The sequence below is a fragment of the Equus caballus genome, chromosome 2 (assembly GCF_041296265.1).
Source record: "Equus caballus isolate H_3958 breed thoroughbred chromosome 2, TB-T2T, whole genome shotgun sequence".
Taxonomy (NCBI): Eukaryota; Metazoa; Chordata; class Mammalia; order Perissodactyla; family Equidae; genus Equus; species Equus caballus.
In genome coordinates, this window is record NC_091685.1 from 22,299,016 (window position 1) to 22,324,200 (window position 25,185).

The 25,185-nt window shown below is 49.6% G+C and overlaps 2 protein-coding genes across 6 annotated transcripts in view; both read left to right on the forward strand.

Moving 5' to 3' along the window:
* DLGAP3 (DLG associated protein 3) overlaps positions 1 to 14,497 on the forward strand; it is a 57,030-nt gene extending 42,533 nt beyond the window's left edge. For all 3 annotated transcript variants that reach the window (XM_023633763.2, XM_070260470.1, XM_023633767.2), the window contains 4 exons: positions 10,994 to 11,478; positions 12,468 to 12,559; positions 12,819 to 12,962; positions 13,658 to 14,497. In XM_023633763.2, coding sequence (XP_023489531.1) covers positions 10,994 to 11,478; positions 12,468 to 12,559; positions 12,819 to 12,962; positions 13,658 to 13,876 — 940 coding nt within the window. In that variant the 3' untranslated portion in view covers positions 13,877 to 14,497. The remainder of the gene's footprint in view (positions 1 to 10,993; positions 11,479 to 12,467; positions 12,560 to 12,818; positions 12,963 to 13,657) is intronic.
* A 4,743-nt stretch (positions 14,498 to 19,240) lies between these two features.
* On the forward strand, positions 19,241 to 23,444 carry SMIM12 (small integral membrane protein 12). 3 transcript variants are annotated; one of them, NM_001309469.1, is given in 3 exon segments: positions 19,294 to 19,373; positions 22,316 to 22,350; positions 22,497 to 22,948. In NM_001309469.1, coding segments are annotated over 2 exon segments (294 nt in total). In that variant the 5' UTR covers positions 19,294 to 19,373; positions 22,316 to 22,340; the 3' UTR covers positions 22,781 to 22,948.
* The last annotated feature ends 1,741 nt before the right edge of the window (positions 23,445 to 25,185 follow it).

Here is a 25,185-nt window from a genome sequence, read left to right on the forward strand (position 1 = left end):
TTTGGATAGGACTTCCAGGTCGCTGTTGAATGGAGCACTCTTGTCCCATTCCCGACTTCAGTGGATATGCTTCTCAAGCCCCGCTCATAAGTATGATGATATTTGCTACCGATTTTGATGGATACTATTTATCAGGTTAAGGAAATTCCCTTCTATTCCTAGTTGGCTAAGAGTTTTTATTTATTTATTTATTTAAATAGAAAATGAGAGTGGAATTTTATTGAGTGCTTTTTCAGGATTGACTTTGATGATCATATGCTTTCTCCTTTCATCTGTAATGTGGTGAACTATATTAATAGATTTTCCACGTTGACCCATTGTTTCATTCCTGGGAGAAACCCTGCTTGACACTGTTGCCAGTTTGGATTAAGTATGGCTGTGAGTAACAGGGCCTCAATAGTGTCTTAAGTGTATTTCTCTCTCAGTTAAGAAAAGAAAAAGCCTGGATGTGGAAGTGCAGTGTCAGGACCGCAGACTCCTTCTATCTTGCTGCTCTTCCACCCTTTGTTTATCACCTCATCTCAAGGAGCTGAAGTTCAGGTTCCAGCTGTCCTGTCTGCATTCTGAGTGGTACCAAGGAGGAAGAGAGGAGGAGGGATTCAGTCCTTCTTTTTTAAGAAGACTTCCTGAAAGTTACAACACTTTCACCTACATCACATTGGCTGAAACCTCATGACATGGTGGCATCTAGCTGCAAGGGGGGCTTTGGAATAGTTTTTTAGCTGGGAAGTAACATGCAATGAGCAGAGCACATGGCTGAAAAGCAGGGTTCTTATGGCTAAAGACAAAAAGAAGAGATAGATGGACCTCCAGCAGTTTTTGTCTTGCTGTGTTATTTTTATATATGTTGCTGGATTTTTTAATAGTTATTACTTTATTTAAGGTTTTTATATCTGTGTTCATAAGTGACATTGGCCTATGATTTTGTTTTTATTGTTGTTATTCAGTTCAGGTATTAAGGTTATGCTAGACTCCTAAAATGAGTTTGGTAGCATTTTCTGTGTTTCTGTTCTTTGAAACAATTTGTGTAAAGTAGGAATTGTCTATTCCTTAAAGGTTTAGTAAAGGTTGCCCATAAAACTATTGGAACCTGATGCCTTTTGGGGATAGGAGAAAGTTTTTGAACTACAGCTTCGGTTTCTTTAGTGGTTATTGATCTATTCTGGTTTTATTTTTTTGTCTATTGTAGTGATTTATATTTTCCAAAAAAATGGACCATTTAATAAAAATTGACAGTTTTCAAAATTTGGGGCACAAATGTTCTTTGCCTTAGTACTATAATTTTATAGTATCCATAGGTTATGCCCCCCCTTTTCATTCCTAATACCGTATATTTATGCCTTCCTGCTCTTTCTTGATCAATCTTGCTGAAGGTTTGTATATTTTAAAAACTATATTTTATTAGTCTTTAAAAAAAGTAGTTTTTGGTTTTAGTGAGCATCTCTATTGTTTCTTTCTCTTTTAGTTTTAATATTTCCTTTCTTCTACTACTTTTGTGTTATTATATTCTTTCTTCTACCATCTTTGTCTTTTGTTCAGGCTCTCAAGCTCTAGTTCTTATTTTCTAACGTGCTTTTAAGGCTATAAATTCCCCTCTAACTATGCTGCTGTAGCTGCATCTCATAAGTTTTGAGATGCAGTATTTCCATTGTTCAGTTCTAAATAGTTTGTAACTTTCATCATAATTTCCTTTTAAACCTGTGAATTATTTAGAAGAATTTTTTTTAGTTTCCAAATGTATTTCTTGGGGGTGGAGTCTACCTTTTCACGATTGATTTCTAGATTTGCTACATTGTGGCCATAGTATGCATTCTGTATGATATTTATTCCTTAGGATTTGTTGAGGCTTCCTCCATCATATACATATATATTACATATATGGTCAGACTTAGAAATTATATTTTTCAAATGTTTATCTTTGATTTTTTTTTTGGATGTTTGATCTACCAGTTCTGAGAAAGGTGTGTTAAAAACGTCTCACCATAATTGCGGATGTGTTGTTTTCCCTGGTAATTTTATTAATTTTTTCTTTAGTTTGACAGTGTGCTGTTTAGAAGTATTCAGGCTTATGATTGTTATATCTTCTTGGTGGTTGGCTCTTTTGTCAGTAAATAGGCTGCTTTTCATCCTTACTAATGGTTTTTGCCTGGGAGTCTATTTTACCTGAGTTTATTGCTATGACTGCTTTCTTTTGATTAATTTTCCAGTATATCTTTTTCCTTCTTTCTATTTTTAGCTGTCTTATATCCTTATGTTTTAGATGTGCTGTTTGTAAGCAGTATAGCGCTAGAGTTTAATAGACATTTTAATCCATTTATATATATCTTGACTACTGATTTATTTGGGCTTATTTCTATCATTTCTTTAAAGTGTTTCTTTGACATGCTTTTTCTTTGCTTTTCCCCTTTTCTACTTTTCTGCCTTCTGTTAAACTGATCAATTTGGCTTTATTTGTCTTGTTCCTTCCACTGGTTTGGAAGTTTACATTTTAATAGTAATTTTCCTTAAATTTTTAACAAATTTACTTAATTTCATATTTTTCTAATAAAGTCTAAAATTAATATTTCTATCCTTCTTAGGCACAGAACAAGGACCTTGGAACACTTTCATTTCCTTCTTAACTCCTTCCTCCTATCTTCCATGTTATATTTGTCTAGTATTTTGATTATACCTCTTTTAAAAACCCTGCTAAATCAGTTGTTGTTATGTCTTTTATGGTTTAATAGTTCAGATTTACAAACATGTTTTAACAATTTATGTGTTCACTACTGCTTGTTACTGCCCACTTGTCCCTCATGGCTTCAATTTCCTTTATGCTGAAGTACTGCTTGAACTTGGGACCAGTTTTCAAGTTAATATCTCAGCTTGAGGTTTCTGCATTTCACTGGTAATACTCATTTGAACCCCACACCCACACACAAAGCAGTCTTAATGTTTTGATTTCTCAGCATCCTACTTCCAGGCCACATTCCTGAATCAAGACATGAGTTTTCTGGTCCAAGTTTGTAAATGCAATGAACCTCCTTGGTTGCTGGCTTTATGCATGGGATCTCTTTCCAGCTCCCCACGCCGCACAGGTTTGGGGGTTCTCCTCTCGTCCTCCCTGGGTGTTCCCATCTAGCCTCTAGCATATGTCTGGCCCCATCTTCCTGTGGCTCTCTTGGCTTAGATTCCCTCTCACTACTCAGATTTTGGATTGCCTTTTTGTTTCTGGTACCTGAAGATTACTCTTTCCTATTTTCAAGTTTGGCATGGTAGCAAAAACACTTTTGTGATTTTGTTTTATCCATCATTTCTATATATTGGGGGGGATTTCCTAAGTTGGCTCCGTCCATGGTATTGATCAGTCGTCTGGACTGGGCTGATAGCAGCAGATACAGAGAGTAGTGGACCAGTCTGAGAAGCATTTGGAGTGAAGTCAGGGAAGGGCTGGGACGGGCAGAGAATGAGGTCTTCCTTGCTCTCCTGTAGGTGCTTGGGGAGGTGTTGATGGGGCAGGCTGGGCGGGGGGAGACAGTGTTGGATAAATGTCTGAGGAACTGAATTGCTTGGGACAGGTGATCACACTGGGAATTCAGAGGGGGTGACAGGTGGGGAGAGAAGAAATCTGGCGCATCTCTCTGGCTAGGCTCCCTTGCTTGTCTGCTGAAGGCATCCTTAGTTATACACCTGTACTGTCCTTTCTGTCCCTTTTGTCCCTGGCACTTTAAGTCTGACTTACCACACACCATGCCCCAACTGGTACATAAAAGCAAGCCATGACTACCAGCAGCCTTTCTAGGCAGACATCCAGGGCTTGCCCCCCACCCGCTGCCACCCCATTTTCTTGGACTCTCTTGTCCTTGCTCCTGTCTCACTGGTCACAGTCTCTCTCTCTCTCTCTCTGTACTTTGGTTTTAAAAATTGCCAGGGAGGAAAGGCCTCCTTTTCTGCCTTTCAGGCATTCCCCGCTAACCTATTGGGTGAGGAGTTCAGATTTATTGCCCCTTATACCTGGGAGTTGTCTGTGGGTCCTTCCAGTTGTTCATCATCAGTGGTGACTTGGCTTAGAAATATGCAGAGTAGGGGTTGGTGCCCCTTCAGTTGCTTCTCCACTGCGCCCACACCCAAGATTCATTTGTGCACAGATATTTATTGGATCCCTATTATTTGTCAAGTCCTGTGCTGGGCACTGAGGATACAAAGGTGAATAGAACCAGACACAGCTCCTGACTGGCCTCTGAAGCTTACTGTCACGTTAATCTAAGAACCTCATAAATGATGTAGAAGAAAAGCTGTAACAGGTGCCACAAAGGAGAGGTATATGCCCTATGAGAGTGGATCATAGGGGGCTTTGACCCAGTCAGAGGGGTCAGGCATGGCTTCCCTGAGGAAGTGACATTGAGCAGAGATCTGAAGGATGAACAAAAATTAAGGAAGTGAAAATGGGAGATAAGAGTGTTCCAGGCAGAAGGAAGAGCTCGTGCTAAGGCCCTGTGGTGGGAGGGAGCATACTTAAGAAACAGTAACCAGCTCTGTCTTAGGGCATCCCACAGCTCCTGTCTTCACAGACCCAGCATACTCTGGGCCATGATGAAAGAATGTATCAAGTGTCCTTGCTGAACGTTAGAAGACTGATCCTGGGGCCCTTGGAGAACTTAGAAGCCATGCGATTTCTGCCTCTAACTCTCTCTAACCATGGGGATCCCCCTGTATCTTCCACCTCCAGATTCCTCCTACTAAGACCTTACCTTAAATTCCAGATTTAGCAAAAAAACCAAAATAACATAAACAAAAAATACCAGAATTCCCAGTTCAATTTGATTATCAGATAAACAATGAATAACATTTATGATAAATAGGTTCCAAATATTGTATGAGACACACTTATACCAAAAAATTATCTGATATTTGCCTGAAATTCAAATTTAACTGGAAGTCCTGTGTTCTATCTGACAAACCTGCTTATACCCACTTGTGCCTAACCAGTGCCTCCTGGAGAACTCTGTATGGGAAGGCTGACCCCCGCCACCCCTTCCTTAGCATGATGGTCACTTCTGACTTGGGGACCTTGGGAAGGGCACGAGCTGAAAGAACAGAGGCCCTCGAGCCCTGAGAAGGAAGCTTGCATCCTCATGAAGCTATATGTTGAGAACAGTTCTGCAAAAGCAATGAGTTGCTGACTGACCACAAGCCCTGGCAGTGGATGCCACCTCCATTCCTCAGCCATCAGCTCCAGGATGATTCCTGACTGACCATCACGATTCTTCCTAAATCTCCCACCCTAGCCCCACCTCGGCATCACTGTCACAGCCCCCAGGCTGGGGCGGTGGACTTGGGGACCCCTGATTGATGATATGTTTAAGCTCTTAGATGCTTTCTCAGAGAGGGAGCTAGCACATGCGCTGAGCTTGCTGAAACGTCCCTGCTCTTCCTCCTCCCTGCCCACTCCCCCTCCAACCCCCACCAGCCTGCTGCCAAATACTCCTGGCAAAACCTCTTGACAACTCCTGGATGTTGAGCTTTCCTTGGACATTGTGTCTCTTGGGATAAGCCAGTTTCTTCCCGGAGCCTTTCGTGCTATCCCTTAGAGAATCACAGTAGCAGTGTCTCCGTGAAGTAACCATGATAACAACTTCCAGAATTGTCAGCAATGGGATCCCTGTCACCTTGAAGAACTCGAGCGGAGGAGGCCTCCTCAATCCTGTTAAAAGGCTTGGGCAGAAAATATCACAAAAGGCATTGTTACGAATTAGTGATAATTCATAACTGGAGCTGGTTTCTAACCTGTGTTTTCAGCTGTGGGTGAAGACCACGGCAAATACTGCCAAATCCAGAACCAAATAGGGACATAAGCCCTGGACTTCACTACCGTGAAAATGCATCTGTTATAGTTAGGATTAGGTTTGGCTGTGAGTTACAGGAAACCCTCAAATGATAGTGACTTAAATATGATAGGAATTTATTTCTCTTTTGCTTAGAGGAAGGCCAGAGAGAGTCAGGTGAGGGCTGGTAGGTGCTCCACAATGACAGGACCCAGGCTCCTTCTATCTTATTGCTCCTCCATCCTTCTCATTTGGCTTCCATTTCATGTTCCAAGATGGCTGCTTGAGATCCAGCCATCATGTCTGCATTCTGGTCAGCAGGGAGGAGGAAGGAACAAAAAATGTCATGCCTTCTCTTTTTAAGAACATTTCCTGGAAGTTGCACACACCTCTTCTGCTTATATCCTATGAATTAGAACTTAGCCACATGGCTACAGCTAGCTGCTAGGGAGATTGGTAAAAGAATCTGTATTCAAAGTGGCCTTGTGTCCAGCATAAAATTGTGGGATTCTATTACTAAGGAAGAAAAGGAGGATGGATGCTGGGGGATGATTAGTGGTCTCTTCCATCCTTCCAACCAACCAACCAGCCACTCACCCAGCGTCTGTTTGAGAAATTGCCCTATTCAGTAAGGGAGACAGATATGCAAATAACTACAATCCAATGTGCTATGGAGTATAAAAGAGGTTTTATTGAGTACTGTGGGAGAACAGATGGAAACGATCAACAGCAATCATAATAATTAATAACTACAATGCCCTAGCTGGGTTCTCAGTGCTACATTCCCATGATTTTCTTTGTCCCTTTCTTTTCAGTGAGAGCAACAACCCTTCCTGCCTCTCTATATAGTAGCTTACATTCACAATGGGCAGGCCCGGTGCTGTTCTAAGTTCTTTACATCTGTTATCTCAGAACAACCTTACCAGCAGTTGTGTTGTCATTCTCATTGATAGATGAGGAAACTGAGGCACAAGCCATGGAGCTGGGCTGCCTTCCCGAAAGATGCTCATTCTCCTTCCTCCCTCCACCCTCCCACCCCCGAATCTCCAGCAGACAACCTCCCTGCTCACTTCACTGTAACCACTGAGATCATCTGGTGGGACGTCTCTCCACTTCCCGACCAACCCCCAACTTGCTTGCATCTCTTCCCTCCACCAGTCCTGCCTCGGAGGTGGAAGCATCTGCCTTCCTGATGAGAGCCACCCCTCTCGCTCATTCCTAGGGAGGCGCTGCAGTGGAATGGTCTAAGAGCTGCCCTCTGCAGCCAGACTGTACTAATTTGGTAACCATCTGATCTTAGGAAGTCACTTAACCTCTCTAAGCCTCAGTTTTCTTATCTGTAAGTAGGGGTGTTACTAACACCCTTATCATAGCACTGTTTCTGAGGGCTGACCATGTCGATTCATGTAAAGTGCTTAGCCTGGCACATACTAAGTGCTCAGAGGGTGTTAATTATTATTTGCCCCCCTTATATCTAGTCCTTGGACAACTGTCTCTCTCTTCTCTATCTCTAATCAATTTCTCTTTACAGGCTATATTCGTTTCCTATTGTTGCTGTAATAAACTGCCACAAATTTCGCAACATCCAATAATGCATGTTTATTATCTTACATTTCTGGAGGTCACAAGTCTGAACTGGGATTCCTGGGCTAGAATCAAGGTGTTGGCAGTCCTGATCCCTTCTGGAGGCTCTGGGAAGAATCCATTTTGTCAGCTTTTCCAGTTTATAGAGACTGCCCACATTGCTTGGCTTGTAGCCCGCTTCTGTCTTCAAAGCCGCCAATGGCGAGTCGAGTCCTCACCTTGCATCATGCTCCAACCTTGATCCTGTCGTCCCATCTCCTTCCCTGGTTCTTACTCTCCTGCCTCCCTCTTTCACTTATAAGGACTCTTGTGATTAAATTGGACACACCTGGATAATCCAGGCTCTTCTCATCTCAAGATCCTCAATGTAATCATATCTGTAAAGTCCCTCTTTCCATGGAGGTAACAAATCCAGAGGTTCCAGGAATTAGGACATGGACCTCTTTGGGCAGCCATTATTCTACCTACCCTACAGGTTCTCTCCCCTTGGGATATGGCACATGAGAACAATCCTAAACAAAATACCCCTCCCTTATTTTCCCAGCTTTATTGAGATATAATTGACAACCAAAATATTCCTCCCTTAAAGGTACACTGTCTTCTCTCTTCCTCCCTTCTCAACCCAGCTCTTTGAAAGCGTTGTCTTGCCTAGTTTTCTCCACCTCCTGACAACCCCCTGCCACCTGCGTCTGCCCCCATCCTCCACCAAACCTACTCTCACCTTGATTGCCAATGGCTTCCATATTGCCAGATCAGTGGACACCTTTCATTCTTAACTGGCTGCATTTTCCCTGTTGGCTGCTCATTCCTTCTTGAGACCCTCTGTCCTCTATCTGCCTTTGGGTGACTTTCTGCTCGTTTTCTTCCTCTTCCTGTCTGGCCTAGACCCCTCTGTGGGCTACACTATCTCCACCCACCCCTGAAATGTCTGTGTCTCCCAGGGCTTTAGAGCTTTGTTGCATTGTTCTTTTTTTGGAAATCACACTGCTGGTTCTAAATGCCACTTGCACAAGGATGGCGGACTCCTGCGTGAGCTGTGCAAATCTCTGGCCCCTAGCTGGGAGTGTTGGTGGAGATGGTGCTTCCTGTAATCCCATAAGCTCCTCAACTTCTTTGGCCTTCCTTGAAGTAAACACAGTGAGAGAGCTCACTTGAGAACCATGAAGCCTGGGGCACTTATGCTTCTGTTCCAGACTGTGTGTCCTATTTCCATCAAGACAGAGCATGACCCTCTCTGGACCCCTCAGAGGACAGGTGAAAGGCAGCAAACCCAGTGATGCCAAAGGACAGGTCCCTGTGGGGATAACAGGAAAGCAGGCTGGGAAGGCAGGTCTTCAATAATGTGTTTCTTGGGGCAAGCCCCACCTTTCCCTGCGTGGTTTGCAACTGCTGGATCTCTGAAGGAGCCCAAAGCTAACTGGAGCTCAAAGGCACAAAAATATTCAAAGGGAAGCAAAATGTGTCCTAATAATTCAGTTAGACACACAAGACTCTCACCAGACAGAACAATTTAACCGAACAGTGGGGCTGCCTCCAAATGCAAGAAGACTGCTGAGGGAGGTGCGGTACTGAGGATGTTCTTGGGGGCGGTCAGGAGGTTCGCAGAAGAAGAGGGGACTTGAGCAGGGAATGGACAGGGAGCGAGCAGGAGGAATGCCATTTCAGGCAGGGGAATAGCATGTGCAAAGGCTCAGAGTGAGAGCTAGTATAAGCCACTTGGGGAACAAGGAGAATGGAGGGGGGAAGAGGCTGGAGAGGAGGACCGCATCCAGAGAATATGCCAGCATGGGGTAGATGCTAGCATTGGAAGCACGAACTTTATCTTATTAGTGATGGGGAGCTATGGGAGAGTATGGAGCAGGGGAATGAGTTGGCAGAGGTCAGCTTCAGGAAGACTACTCCAGTATGGATGGGTGAGGGAATGTTGGGCCCCAGATCTTAAAATATGCAAGGTATAATTTTAGAGAGAGGAGGTACCTTGGCAATTACTGGTCCATTCCTATCATTTTATATAGTGTGTATATATGTGTGTGTGTATTTACATATAATATATAATCATATATATCATATATTTTAAATACACATATATAGTAGATGACCTAGATGGAGAGTGAGTGACTTCCCAAAGGCATATAGCAGCAAGGCCAGTATTAGAACTCAGATCTGACTCCTAGTCCAGTGCTCTTCTGCACTGTCCTGAGTGGAGGCAGAGGTGTCTGAGTCAAGGCAGAGGGCGATGCAAATCTTGACGAGGGCAGACGCCAAGGTGAAGACCATGTGGGAAGCAATGCAGATGTGTTCTCGCTTTCTCTCCCTCTGGGTGGGGGTTGGGACATAGGGCTCGTTGGAGACTGCACATGAGTGCATCTCTCTTTCCTGGGTCCTGCAGCATCCTTCTGGGCCTGGTTTCTATGGCAACAGGCTCCCAGCAGGCAGCCCGCCAGCTGGAGGGAAGCAGGCAGGCAAGGCAGGCAGGGAGAGACGGCCTGGGCAGCAGGAGGAAAGCTGAAGTTGTGGGGGTTGGGGGAGTCTCCTGGGAAGCTGGAGGGGCCCCTGGAGTTGGCCCCCCAAGGCCTTCTCTCTTCTGACCATATGGGGGTGGCAGTAGCTTAGGACACATGGGTCTTTCTTTTATAGTCCTTGAATTTCCAAACCTCAAACTTCTGTTCACCTCCCCTGCCACCCCCGCATCTCCTGACTCCCTCTTCATCAAGTGTTGTCTGATCAGCCTCATGCACCTCAGGGGGCCACTGACTTCTTCACAGAAAAGAGCCCCAACTCTGAACTCAGGGGGGTAAAATAAAGAACAAGGCCAATTGACTTTCTGTTTTGCATAGTATTTGCATATTATTAACTCAAAGACAAGAAATTTCCAGGCCCTGTGTTATTCCTGCCAACAACTTAATTCAACTCCACTGGCACCGGCTGGCTGACTGTGTCTGGCCAGGCTCTGGGCTGAGCCATGGGGGTCCCCAGAGGAAAAGTCCTCCCAGCTGCAGCCACCCCCACCCCGCAGCTGCTCCAAGGCAATTCTTCCTGATGTTCTAGCAGCCTGTGTGGTGGGAAGTGCTTCTGCTGTGCAGCCTGCAGCCCTGGGTCCAAATCTTGGCTCTCTGGGTGACCATGGGCCTCTCTGGGCCTTCTTTCATTCATCTCTCTGTAGGGCTGAGGACATACCCGCACAGCTGGCGTAAACTAGCAAAGACATACCATTTGTTAAAATGCTGAAGTATTTCTGTATTCATTGGTAAAGAACCACCACCCTAGACCCTCCCTGGGCCCCTCTGGTCTGCCCCATGATCCAGCTTCTGCAGGGTGATGCCCTGGCACTTCTCTGTGTCTGTTGTGGTTGGTGTATGCCAGCATCTGTTCTGCCCATGGAGTACAGATAGTTAAATATTTTGAATATCACCACTGTCCAGAGGCGTTATGAAGTATATTAGGTACCCACCCGTTGCAAGGACTGATATATTTAAAGCTCGTGGATTAATGTTCATCATTTTGCACGTTTCCTTTCTCCTTCCTTTTCCTTTTGGCCTGAGTAGGGGATGAGGGCTGGGATAAGACTGGGCAGGGGCAGAGATGACAGCCACCTCTCTCACCAGGCGGGCGAGGTTCAAGCGCTCCAACAGTGTGACAGCCGGCGTGCAGGCAGACCTGGAGCTGGAGGGCCTGGCCGGCCTGGCCACAGTGGCCACAGAAGACAAGGCTCTGCAGTTTGGACGCTCTTTCCAGAGGCACGCCTCTGAGCCCCAGCCCGGGCCCCGGGCCCCCACCTACTCAGTCTTCCGCACGGTCCACACGCAAGGCCAGTGGGCCTACCGCGAGGGCTACCCACTGCCGTATGAGCCGCCGGCCACCGATGGGTCGCCCGGCCCTGCCCCCGCCTCCACCCCCGGCCCCGGGGCCGGCCGCCGTGACTCCTGGATGGAGCGGGGCTCACGTAGCCTCCCCGACTCAGGCCGCACGTCCCCCTGCCCACGGGACGGCGAGTGGTTCATCAAGATGCTAAGGGCGGAGGTGGAGAAGCTGGAGCACTGGTGCCAGCAGATGGAGCGCGAGGCGGAGGACTATGAGCTGCCCGAGGAGAGTGAGTGGGATGCTCTGGGGGCGCCTCCGGCCTCGTGTGCGTGGAGGGATCCTGGCTCACTGGAGAGCAGCGGGCCAGCAGCACAATGGGAGGGCACTTTGGTTGGGTGTGAGCGTGCCTTCCTTGCTGTTCGGTTCTTTAGCCCCGAACCTTGGTGGGTCCCCATTGGCAGCAGGGCATGCCGGGAGCTCTTGGAAGGAAGTAGGGAGCAGCTTCAGAGGCCAGGGCTAGGACCAGGGAAAGTGACGAGGAGAAAAGGCTGAGCCGTCTAGGAGATGGCCGCCAGTCCAAGTCACCAAGTCCATGGGGGTCAAGGGGATTCTGCTCCGACCTGGGCTTGTGTGGGGATCTGGGTCTGATCCAGGTGTTGGGACCAGGACTTCAAGGCAGAGGAGGAGGCAGTGCACAATTTCAGGTCATGCCTGAGGCGTAGGGGAAGGGGATTCAGCCGAGACATGGCCCTGGCCTGAGGGAGGACATGGCCGTTCCCTGCAAGTCCAGACTGAGGGGAGACAGTCTCACCCTGGAATCCCCAAGTTGATGGGATGGTGACTGGGAAGACAAGAGGCACACACATGAAATTATTCAGTAATTCTTAATGAGCCAAGGAATCATATACTGATGAGTGACAAAGTTCAGCCAGTGGGTAGTTATTAAGCTAGTGCTTGGCTGAGGCTATAGGGCTAGGCTGGAGCTGGCTTCCATCTGTTCTGTGACGTGGGAGGGAAGAAGGACACAGGCGGGTAAGCACTCAAGAAATGCCAGTTATATGAAGGAAGAAACATCAGTGTCTGAGGATCCCGTCTTGGTGACATGGGATACGAGCTGCTTGTTAGGAACTGGAGGACGGGATGGGGAGGGGATTGGAGGAGACTGATGGGTAGACAGTGCCAGATAATGGACGGGTCAGAGTCATTCAGGGCAGACTTCCTGGAGGTGGGGGAAGGAGAGGCATCATTCCTCTCCCTAAATCTCCTTCTGTTCTCCAGTCCTGGAGAAGATCCGCAGTGCCGTGGGCAGCACACAACTTCTCCTGTCCCAGAAGGTTCAGCAGTTTTTCCGGCTGTGTCAGCAAAGCATGGTGAGTGCCCAGGAGTGGAGAGCCTACCAGATGTGTGTACCTGTAGGAGGCCAAGTGTGTATATGCCTAGAGGTGAGACCAGGTGTTTGTGCCCGAGAGAGAAGTCTGGGCTCTTTCTTGTCTCCCTGTCTCCCAGGCCCTACTCCACTCTCCCAAGTTGAGCTTCCCGACAGTAAGGGTGGGTGGGGCTTTCTCTGATCCTGGCTGGAGCACAGACCTCGCTGACTGGCTGTCCCTCTTCTGTCTTTCTCTGCTGCAGGACCCCACTGCGTTCCCTGTGCCCACCTTCCAGGACCTGGCGGGTTTCTGGGACCTCCTGCAGCTCTCTATCGAGGATGTGACCCTCAAGTTCCTGGAGCTACAGCAACTCAAGGCCAACAGCTGGAAACTCCTGGAACCTAAGGTGGGGGGAGGTCCCTTCAAGCCAAGAGGCCAGACCTGGGAAAATGCCCTTCCCCAAAGTGGAGGGGTGGAAGGGGCAGGAGAAGAGACCCATGGGCAGCAAAGGCAGCCCTGGACAGGTGATGGGGACCCTCTTCTTCCACAATGACCGCACTCTTGGTCACTGCCGTCTGCTTGGCTTCATCACTGCCTGAGCTGCCAGAACCCTGAGGTGCCTGCAGCCACCCTGGACCAGCTGCAGTTTGAGGAAGCAGAACTAGAGCTTCCAGAAGGGCAGACTGCCCGCAGCTCAAACCGAGGCCCAGAGGCGACCTTGAGGGTCCCCTCAGCCCTCATCTCACCTTGTGAGACCTTGTCTGTGATGGGGCCCAGAGGCCTCGTATGTGAACCCCCATTGCCTTGCCCAGGGGAGCTGCCCTCCTCCCCACCTGGGATGAAAACATCCGCTTCCCCGAGGGAGTGCTCCAGAACGGCTCCACCAGGGGGCGCTCGAATCAAATCAATTATTTTTTAATGAAAAATGTGGGTTTGACCTTGTCAGAACAAGTACATCTGGGGCTTCAGGTGTTGGCGGATTCTAACCGCACCCACGTGGCGGAGCCACAGATGTTAATCCCTCCGGGCCGTGGGGGGTAAACTGGGAAGTCGGGGTGGGACCCCGTCTCCGAACTAAGCCGCCGCCCCCTCTGCCGGCAGGAGGAGAAGAAGGTCCCTCCGCCGATACCAAAGAAGCCGTCGCGGGGCCGGGGCGTGCCGGTGAAGGAGCGCTCCCTGGACTCGGTGGACCGGCAGCGGCAGGAAGCGCGCAAGCGGCTCCTGGCGGCCAAGCGCGCCGCCTCCTTCCGCCACAGCTCGGCCACCGAGAGCGCCGACAGCATCGAGATCTACATCCCCGAGGCCCAGACCAGGCTGTGACCGGCCCGGCCCGCCCAGCCCGGGCCCGCGGTTTTCTACCCGTACTGTACACCCAGCGTCGAGGTCACTGTGATCGCGGGCCGCCCCGTGCGCCCGCCCCGCCGGCACCGCACGCCCCGGCCCCTCCTGCCCATCACACTCTCGTGGGTTTTTTACCTTCCGGACCCCACGCGAAGGCGCCCGGGCTGGGCTGGGGGCCGTGCCTCTCCGCCCTGCGCCCCCAGCTGGACTCCCCTCCCTCCTGGTCCGACGCTTCGTCCCCACCTCCTCCCCATGGGCACCATCTCTACCATTACTTCCCCCCACGGGCCAGGCCGGGCCGGGTCCCCCATCTGGGCTCTGCGTCCCCCCCACCCCGCGGGGCTGGGCTTCGTGGGGAATCAAGCTTCGTGGCTTTTTATGAAGAATCCCGAACCCCGCCTAGGAGCCCGCTCCACCCTCAGCCCTCAGCCCACCGGGCCCAGGGACCACAGTGGCTGGACCAACCCAGGACCAGGGCGCCTGGGCCTCTCCCCTCTCCCAGCTGCTGGGGAGGGGAGATGGGGGCTTCCCCTCACCACACCTGTGGCTGTTCCCACACCCCCTTGAGTATCCCAGGAAAAATAAAACGGCAGAACTGCACTCGAGCCACCTGCTCTCTCCAGAAGAAGCCACCTCTGCCCCGTGCGTGGGGAACAGTGGGTGGAGGGAGGAGCGGCTGGGAGCCCACGCTCTTGGTTTCGGGAGAGCGGGGGTTGCCTGGGCCAGCCAGGGAAAAGGGGATTCGGCCCCCTGGCGGCCACAGAAGACCTGAGCAGTGCTGGAGGGATCCGGATGGGGTGAAGAGAGGAGGACTTCGACCTCTCCACTCCTCCTAGCTCAGTCCATTTCTCTCTCTGCCTCCCAGGGTTCCCGCAGAGAGGGAAGCCCAGAGCCCGGTGCCTGGCACACAGCATGTGCTCAATAAACAGGGGGTGCTGTTATTCTCAGATATGGACAAATAATTGGTTTCCTTTCCCCTAAAGGCCCACTGTTCCCTCTGCTCCAGTCATTCCTGATCAGCAGTAGAAAAACTCTTCAATTAAGTGCATCACGTTTTCTGATGCCTCCTATGGGTGGGCACTTTGGTGGGGGCACAGGGGGAGGAGAACACAACTTTCCTAGGAAGCTAAATGGCAACCCAAACGCAGTGGTGATGACTAATATTTATGGGGTGCTTATTGTGGGTTAGGCAGGGGGTGAGTGCTTCACATGCATGTGGCTCATCCTTAGGACAGGTGAGACAGCAGAAGCTCAGGAGAGCTTAAGTGACTTGTCCAAAGTCACAGGCGGGGCTAAGAGAGGTGGGCCTGGGTCTGTCGAATGCTAAACCATGAGTTTTTAGCTCGACAGCCTTCGGAGCCCAGAAAGAGTTTGATGGCAGCCCTCACCCAGAAAGCCACCTTTCCAATCCCTGGGGTTGATGTATGCCCCTGAGACAGGAGAAAAAGCCTTCCAAGGGGTTGGCTGCTCTTCTGGGCCACACTGGATGTGAGCCTGGCGCACAGCATGGGCCACACTAGCCAATTCTTCTCATTCATTCAGCAAACGTTTCTCAAGATTTCCTATTGGCACTGTCCAGCACCGGGGAGATAGCCCTAAACAAGTGTAGTTTCTACTTCAATGGCTCTAACGGTCTTATGGGAACAACAGACAAGTAAACAAGCAGTTACAATAAAAGGTGAGTGCTGGGAAGATGACTGGGTATTAGCCACTGAAGGGCGGCTGGGGCTAGGAAGAATGATCCACAATCACAGAACAGCCATGCAAAGGCCTGGAGGAGAAAGAGGCGTTGGGAGCGCAGAGGCTTGATCATGCTGGGCTTTTGGGTCAGTTTGAGGAAGGTGGGTCTGGGCCCTGAGGGCCATGGGGAGCCACAGAAGGAGTTTGAACAGGTGAGTGGCATGAACAGATATTTTACAGGCTGGTCTGGGAGACCACCTGAAAAGCAAGAGATCATACACACACTCCTGTGAGACCACCGGAAGGTGGAGAGGACTCCCATATGATCCCACTTCCCACAAAGGAATCAGCCTGGAGCTTATCCCAAACAGATTCCCTAGCCCTGTCCAGGATTTAGTGAAGAGACTCTCTGCCCTCAAATGAGTTTTTAACAAGTGCACCTGGTGGTTCTGCTGGGCAGCCAGGTGTGGGAACACTTAGATTGGAGGACGGTCTAAAGGTTTCAACTGGAAATGCTCACTTGTCTGTTTCCCCAGACTGGCCAAGTGAGGCTCTGGCTGGGTCACTTTACCTCTCTGAGATTCAGTTTTCTCATCTCTGAAATTGGGACATGGATGAGGTTTGAACTAGACAATACTCAGAGCAATCCTGTTGTTATCAGCACCATTTTACAGATGAGAAAACTGAGGCTTGGAGAGGTTAAACAGCTTACCCCAAATCACAAAGCTGGGAAGTGGCTGAGTCTGGGTTTAACTCTCATAGTACAGTATGTGTTTTTTTATGGGTCTATGTCTTTTCCCAGAAACTGGGCCAGGTTTCCCAGGGACCGTGAGATATATGGGAGTGGGCACGGAGGACCAGGGCAGTACCTGCTACTGTGTGGGCATCCTGCTGCAGACATGAAGTCTAAGATCTCCCTGTGTGGGCTGATGTTGAGAGGAGTCTCCTTGGGGTGCTGTGGCTGGGTAGCTGTGCTGGGCTCCATAGGTAAGTGAAGGATTAGAGCCCATCCCTGTGCTTGAGTTGCTCGCAGTCTGGCATAGCCAGGCACATAAACAGAAAGGTACAGTACAAAGGGAAGCCTGCTCTCCCAGAGGGGCTGCAGAGACCAGGGAGGGAGCCTCTAGCAGCTGGGGAGTCTGGGAAAGCTTTCAGACTCAGAGAACTGGGTCTTGCAGAATGAAATAGAGTTTTGCAATCAAGAAAGAGAGGGGAAGATGTTCATTTCAAGCAACAGGACCAGCTTGGGCAAAGGCATGGAAGGGTATGTGTGTGGAGAAGGATGGGAAGAGCAGAGACTGGAGAGAGGTGACAGGCTAGGACAGAGGGGTAGAGGGCATAGAGAAGAGTGGCCGAAAGGGAACCATGGGGAGCGGGGTTAAGCTGGAGATTTCATGGTTTTATTTAAGTTCTTGAAAGACTCTTTGGCCAAGAGAAGTGAAATGGACTGGAGGGGGCAATGGAAGGCAAGAAGACCACTGAGGGAGTTGTGAAGGTGGTCCAGGTCATAGATGATGATGATGAATCTGAGAGATTCAGGCATCAGATTCAGGAGGCAGAGGTGCTATGTGCTGGATCTGGGGAAGAGGCAAAGATGAAGAGGCCTTGAAGATGCCACTCAGGTTTTTAACTTAGTGAATAAGTAATGCCATAAATGGACATAGGATATTACAGAAGGAGGAAGGAATCTGGAGGATACTGACCATACCGGTGACCATTTACTGAGCACTTAGGAGGTACCAACCAAGCACTTTCTAGGTATTTGGTGAATTAGTACTCAGAAAAGCCCTAGGGGGTGGGTACTACTATTGTCTTTTTTAAAACGAAGAGTGTAAATAGCTTTTCTGAGTTAGGAGGCAGCAGAGCCGGGATTTGAACCCAGATCTGTCTGACTCCCAAGTCTGGGCTCTCAAGCCCCACTCGGTTCTGCCTGATGGAACTGCTAGCCATCACTGGAGACTCCGGTCAAGGGCAAGTTCCTCCAGGGAGCCTTCCCCGATTCTTCCTGGGGCTCCTTCTCTGTGCCACTTGTGCATACTTCTGTTGATACATTTCTCCTGTTCTATTGATGTTTTTAGACCTGTGTTCTTCCTGGTCAGCCAGAGAACTCCTGCGGGCAGGGATGGTCTCAGTCATTTTTGCATCCCCAATGCCTATCACATGTTAATTGGCTTACTGAATGCTAGTTATTCCAGGCAGTTCTGTTCCCTTCTCCTCTACCTATTCAGTAAGTGAACAAGGTCTGCTATTCCACGTATTTCTTTATACTGTTCCTTTCTCTCCATCTCCACTGCCAGAGGTTAGCATTGAGCTCCTCGAGATTGTAGAGGAAAAGCGTATCCATAAACCTGATTATGCAGTCTAGGAGGCTTCCTACTGAGGTGTCCCTTCAGCTTGAAAAATGAGCCAGAGCGACCTTGGCTAAAGAAAGGTGGGAAGGGCACTTTCAGGTAGATGAAACAACATAAATAAAGGCACCGAGGTGTGAAACAGTTTGGTCGGCACGGGGGAATACGAGGGGTTTAGCATGTGTTACTAAAGATAAATAAATATGCCTGGCTGAGACTAGAGGGCTGAGGGTGGAAAGGCAGGGCTGGGAGGGGGCATTACCGAGCTTGAGCTTTGGCGTTTGTTTCCATCTGTGATAAAACAGACGTATGTACAAGGCGCGGCGGGGACACAGAGGAGGGAGTGGATATCTGTGCCTGAGGGGTCAGGTAAGACTTTTGTTGTTAGTGCCGTTGGGTTGACTCCAACTCTCAGTGACCCTGTGTACAGCAGAGTGGAACCCTGCCTGGTCTTTTCGCGCCATCCTCTCACCTATCAGGCACTATGCCAGACAGTGCTCCCCGTCTGTTCACAGGGTTTTCATGGCCAATGTTTTTGGAAGTGGTGGCCAGGTCCTTCTTCCTAGTCTGTGTTGTCTGGAAGCTCCACTGAAACCTGTCCACCATGGGTGACCCTGCTGGTGTTTGAGATACCGGTGGCATAGCTTTCAGCATCACAGCAACACACAGCCACCACAGTATGAGAACTGACAGACTGGGTGGGGTGGAGTGGGGATGTGGGGGGTGGGGTTCCCTGACCAGGGAAACAACCTGGGGCACCCTGGTTAGAGCGCCAAATCTTACCCACTAGGTAAGACTTAGGTTTTACTGTATTTCTATTATTTGTAGACTAACAATTGTACCATTTCTTTCCCTGCTTGCTATGTGCCTGGTACAGCACTTTACATACATCATCTCTTCTAACCCTCACAACATCCTGTGAAACAGGTGCTACTACCTTTACACATAAGAGGGAAAGGAGGCTCAGACAGATGAATAATGTTCCCAAGGTCACACAGCTAGAAAGCTAGCCCAGATCTGAAGCGTTCTTAAGCACTAAACTATATTCTGCTAAAGAGAGCTGCTTGAGGTCAGGGCTCATGTCTTTTGTTTTTGCGCGCCCAGACCTAGGTCTTAGAAGACGCCTAATAAACGTCAGTTGAATAAACCCATGCTTGACCGACCTTTCACTCTCTCCGTGAGAAAAGGCACGGGGTGACGTCACTGGTAAACCTCCTGGCCACTAGGGGGCGCTGTACCATCTCCGCGCGGCGGGGCTGGGCTGCGGTCGCCTCGCTTCCTCCGGGCCTTTGGCTGGAGCTCAGCCAATCCCTGCGCTCCGAGGGAGCCGGCGGCCGGGGGGCGGGGCCCCGGGGCGAGGCCCGCGGGCCGCTGGGAGCGGCGACATCGGTGCTCCCGGCGGCGGTGGAGGGCGGGGGCCGGACCGAGGACCGCTGGCTGCGGCGCAGGTGAGCACGCGGTCCCGGCGGGCATTCCCTCGCCCCGGGCGGCTGCCGGAGCTGCCCATTGCCATGGTGACGGCTCCGGGCCGTGACCTCTGAGTAGGGGGAGGGGTCATCGCGAGTGTCCGCTCCGGCCTGGCCTGACGGGTCCCCCTCTTCCCGGAGCTCGGGGACTCTCTGCGGCCAGGGCTTCTCGGCGTCGGGCACGTGGGTGAGGACGGACGCAGGCGAGCCCGTGAGCGTGGTGGGATAGGGCGGGGGAGCGGGAGCCCCGAGGAGGCAGAAGGGTAGGTACTTGGACCCTGCCCTCACGTGCGCTCCCATCCCTGCCCCGGGCTGAGTGACGGTCAGGGTTAATTCTCCCCCGGCTCAGATCTCCTCTGTCCTGTTCGCCAGTTTCGGGCTGCGGCTTCGGGTCTCATTGGGCCCCAGGGCCCGGTACCAGGGCAGGTTTCCCGGCAACTCAGTTGACCTTTACCGGACTCTCAGGCCCCCTCCATGCCGGGCTGGAAATATGCCTCACGGTATTTGCCAGACACGTTTGCCTCTTTCTTTTTGATGCCCCGCGGATGACGTGTTAGACTATCCGGCTTCTCGTAATCAGCTAAGGCACCTGCTGCCGCCTGTTGAGGGCGGCTGGGTGAATGACTGCTGTGGCTTTACACTAGTACGTTGCTTGAGCTGTCAGTCAGTCATTCAACAAACTTTTTTGGAGCATTTTTTTGCCAGGTGGAGTGGAGGAGGAGAGGGATGGATAGGGCACAGTGGGGCCGAATAAACATGGTCTTTGCCCTCTTGGAGCTTCAAGCGTTTTGAGAAATGCAGACTGGTGGGGTAGGCCAGCACAATGGCTGACACAGAGAAAGTGGTTGTAAGTGTTGACTAAATGAATTGACTTATTTGGGAAAGATTAGAATGTGAGCAGGACGACAGAGAGAGACCTTGTGCTGCATATGAGAGATAATAGTAGTTGTGGACTCGTGCTTGATAATGTTTTAAGACAAACTGGAAATCTTAGTGGAGAGTTGCTGTTTAGGGAAAGTGTTTGCTTATAAAGAGAGAACTTGCCTAAAAGGAAAGAAAATGGAGAAGTAGTAGGTTAGTGATTCTTTGGGGGTGCTTTTAAACAACTTCCAAATCTTATCATTTCATAAATCTCTGAAAATAATTTTAGAGTTTGCTAAAAGGGAAGCTCTTCTAGGTAGTGAAATGCCAAGTGGATGGGGAAAAAAATTGCAGGAAGCTCTCCCCAAGTCCAGGATTTGGACAGAAACCATACACCTATCTGCAGTGTGTTCTTTCCACTAGAGAGAACACAGGCATTGAAGTTGGAGAACCTGGGTTCAAAATCAGTGACTCCATCGCTTCTGGTGATCTCGGGCAAGTTGACGCAGTGTCCCTGAGCCTTTGTGGCCTCAGATAAAAATCTGGGCCAGAGATGTTGTGAAGATCAGTTGATGACTAGTGTATGAATTGTCCAGTGTAGTGCCTGGTGTTAAGACGAAAGGCTGGGAGGGGAATCTTGGAGCTGCTACAGTACTTTCCCTGATGATGGTCCGTTATAGTCTTTCTTGGGTCCACAAAACGCTGGGATTCCTCCGAAGAGAATTGGAACCAAAGAGACGGAGAGCGTCATCTCAGTCTTTGGTAAGGTTTCCACTGTTCACGTTAGACCGGACATAGCCAAGTTGGAGAAATACCTACCAGGGCACAAATGGAATGATCTTTTAGTTGAGACTTTTGGGCAAACTACTTAATTAACCCTTTGATAATGCCATCTACCTCATAGCGTGGACATGAGGATTAAAGGAGATAGTGTTTATAAAGTGCTTAGCCCCAAGTCTGGCACATAATAAGTACTCAATAAATGGTAGCTATCATTATTATGATCATTGTGAATAACCTTTGATATAATTGTTAATAGTGGTAATAATCATTTGAGACTAAATGGCCATTAGAGTGACCCAGTTTGTGTGTTTTTACATTACTTTGGTGTTGTCTTACTTCATTTCAGGAGGCCCTGGGGCCATTCCACTTCTTTTTTTTCTGCCGTGGCTTGTACAGTGGTTTTTTGGTTTTTGGTGAGGAAGATTGGCCCTGAGCTAAAATCTGTTGCCAATTCTCCTCTGTTTTGCTTGAGGCAGATTGTCTCTCAGCTAACATCTGTGCTAATCTTCCTCTGTTTTGTATGTGGGATGCTGCCACAGCGTGGCTTGACGAGCAGTGTGTACGCCGGTGCCTGGGATCCAAACCCGGGAACCCTGGGCTGCTGAAACAAAGCATGCAAACTTAACCACAATGCTACTGGGCCGGCCCCAGTACAGTGGTTTTTTTTTACGGAGAATTTCCAAGTCCTCATATGTCCAAAGTATGCATAATGGGTTGGTGACATTTTCAGGAGCTTATTATGCAAACGTGAGGATACGGGTTTAATTGAAGAGTATGTATTTTGAAAGGAGTTTGGCCAGCAGATTTGTAAAGTATAGATTTGTGTCACTGCTAGAAAAATCAAGTTCAGAATAGGAAAGAACTATTATCTATTTATTTATCTAAAATCCAGAATGCTTGGGTAGTGGATTAGGATTTTGGCTGCTTAAATGTGCTCCTTATTCTTTATGTGAGGCAGAGGAGCTACTGCTCGTTGTCCTGCAGCCAGGAGACTCATAATGGGATTGTCTGTGATGGGGAGAGAGCAGCTGGCTGTGCTCATGGAGAAGTTGTGTAGAACGGAGAAAGGCTCTTTCCCGTTCTTGAGATGTTGGCAAACAGGAACGGGGGCCTGGGGTCTCCATTAGCTTGAAGCTTTCTTAGGAAAGGCTCAGAGGTGCCCTCGTGGGGAACGCTGCCATACATGGTTGCATAATTTGCATAAATTTCAAAGAGTCTAGTACATAAAATAGCAATTCTTCCCCCCTGCCCTAACAGTTGAATCTTTCACAATTTCCTAGATCGTTTCAGGAACCCAACTGCTGCATGAAGCCAGGTTCCCCCTTGCATTACTCTCCTTAGGGTGGATGCTCAGTGAATTGTGCCGGGCCACCTGAGAAGTGGAGAGCCCTAGCGGGTTGTCCGTATTTGGTGGGCAGGAGGTGCTAGTTTCTCTCTGATGCTGCCTGTGCTCTTCTGCAGATGTCATGTGGCCTGTGCTTTGGACCGTGGTGCGTACCTATGCTCCTTATGTCACATTTCCTGTTGCCTTTGTGGTCGGGGCCGTGGGCTACCACCTGGAATGGTTCATCAGGGGAAAGGAACCCCAGCCTGTGGAGGAGGAGAAGAGCATCTCAGAGCGCCGGGAGGACCGCAAGCTGGATGAGCTGCTGGGCAAGGACCACACCCAAGTGGTGAGCCTTAAGGACAAGCTGGAATTTGCCCCTAAAGCCGTCCTGAACAGAAACCGCCCTGAGAAGAATTAATGGAGGACGCGGGGCCCTGTGGGTCCTTGCGTGGGCCATGACTAGTCCTGCCACCATGTCAACCCAGCCCCAGAACCCACATCTGATTTGCTCTGTTGCTTATTCTGGCCCCTACTGCACCCGCCGCCCAGCCGCACACGTACTGGCCGCTGTGCTGTGTTTAGGCAGGCACAGTGGCAGCTGAGGGCCCGTGAAGAGGAGGACCCTTGAGGCTTCTGGCCTCAACACTGCGTCTGCTGGATGGTGGCCACAACCGCTCGGGCTTCTGCACTTGTGACTGCTCTGCTGCGAACGGCGTGAAGAAATGAACGTGTCGCTCTCGGTCTCCGTGGGGAGGCGGTTCGGCCTCAAGTGGGAGTGGCTGGGGTTGGGGTGTTGCCTTTGGGAGGGACACCTACGTGTCTTGTGCCAGTTTGCGCTGGGAAGAATTCACAAGTTGACCTAGCTCCCTCACTAGTTTTTCCTGTCCTTTGCGCTCATTCTTCCTGAAATCCTGTCCTGTCAGCTCAGGAGGGGGATTCCCTGGGGAGGGAAAGCATTTTTCTGTTTTTGGAAGCCCAGGCTGTTCACCTCCGGGCAGGTGAATTTGCTTGAAAACAATCGCCAGCTTCCAGCCACCCCATCACTATGTAGCGCAAAACGTGATTAAACTGGCATCTGAGAACCGTGTTGATCTAATGCTGTCTTCCACATGGTGTTTGGGGTCTCCGTAGGAGGTGTGCAGGAGCAGGTGTTTCAGGGTGGGGTGACATCGCCTTCACCTCCAGGCTCCGGGGCCTGGAGGCTTTGCTTCAGTCCTGTGGGTGCACTGAATCCTGGAGGCGCAGGATCCCAAGAGCACTTTTATCATGATCGCGAGAGGCTTATAGCACCTCTCAGAGTCTGAATTAGAGGAGACCTGGGGGCTTAACGATTATTATCAAAATTGCCGGTTTCACACACACGTTCCCCTCTAACGATAATAGATGTCCCTTAGAGAACATTCAGTAGGGATTTTAAAAAAAGGGCTCCCACAGTCCCAGGGCTCTAGTGCAGCTAAAAAGTTCACATTTTGTTATCTTTCACTAATTCTTGGCATAGTGTTTTTAGATGATCATTACTGTACATTTAATTTTATATTTTTTCACATAGTTTTTCATATAATCATTTTCCCATCTTGTCATGTGATCTTCATAATCCTAATTGGTTTTTTTTTTAAAGATTGGCACCTGAGCTAACGACTGTTGCCAATCTTCTTTATTTTTTCTCCTTTTCTGCTTTTTCTCCCCAAATCCCCCCGGTACATCGTTGTATATCTTAGTTGTGGGTCCTTCTAGTTGTGGCATGTGGGACGCTGTCTCAACATGGCCCGATGAGTGGTGCCATGTCCGCGCCCAGGATCCGAAGTGGTGAAACCCTGGGCTGCTGAAGCGGAACGTGCAAACTAAACTAGTCGGCCACAGGGCTGCCCCCCCCCCTTTTTTTTCCTTTCCAAATTGTTTTTAATAGCTGCATAATTGCCCATCAAGTGGTAATATAGCATAGTTTGTTTTTAATAATTTTCCTGTTGCTGGATGTTTGGGTTTCTGGTTGTTCACTAGTATAAATGCTGCAAAGACAATCTTATGTAAGGCTTTCCCTGCACTTGGGACTCAATGGAAGGAACAGTAAATGGCATTTTGGATGAAATGGAATGAGCAGTTTTAAGGGTCTCCATGCATAATACCAAATGTCTTTCCCAGAGGGCTGTGGGAGGTTGTACTACATGCTACCACTTAAGGTGTCGCTGGTGAGGCTGGAAGGGGAGTGAGAGCAGAGGCAGGAAGAGGCTTAAGAACATAGTTAGTGCCTTGTGAAGTTTGACGTTTAACCTAAGTGAGCAAAGGCAAGTAACGAGCATTTGATGAAGAGCAAACTGCCTTTAAAATGTTTGCTCTGTTGCTTATCTCAGGATCTGAGGCCTGGTGGTGTCAACAGGTGGGTGAGGGTCGAATTCCTGAACAGGTAGAGATGCTGGCTGTGGAGTGGGAGGAGCTGCAAGGATGTGGAAGGTGGTGGCCAGAGAGAGCAGGAAGGAGGTCAAGTCAGTGGCTTCCCCTCCATCTTTGAGGCCTAACGGGAATGTTGAAACGAGCTGCTCTTGCTTCTCAGGGAACAAACGTGATGGGGAGTCTGGGGAAGAAGTGTCTGCTACTGAAGTAAGGGTGAGATTTCTGGTGCTGAAAGGATATGCTAAGCTCAGCTTGGTTAGAGACTCTGGCTGCTGGGCAGGCCTCATTGACAGCCCGGTGCTGCCGCCCTGTGGCAGTCCTGAGCACGACCAAGCCTGGGATCCCATCAAGGGGCTGGACCAGTAGCAGCAGCCTGGGATGCCTGCAGGGGTCAGCCACGTGGCTGAAATGAGCCGGCCGGGCCAGGAACTAGAA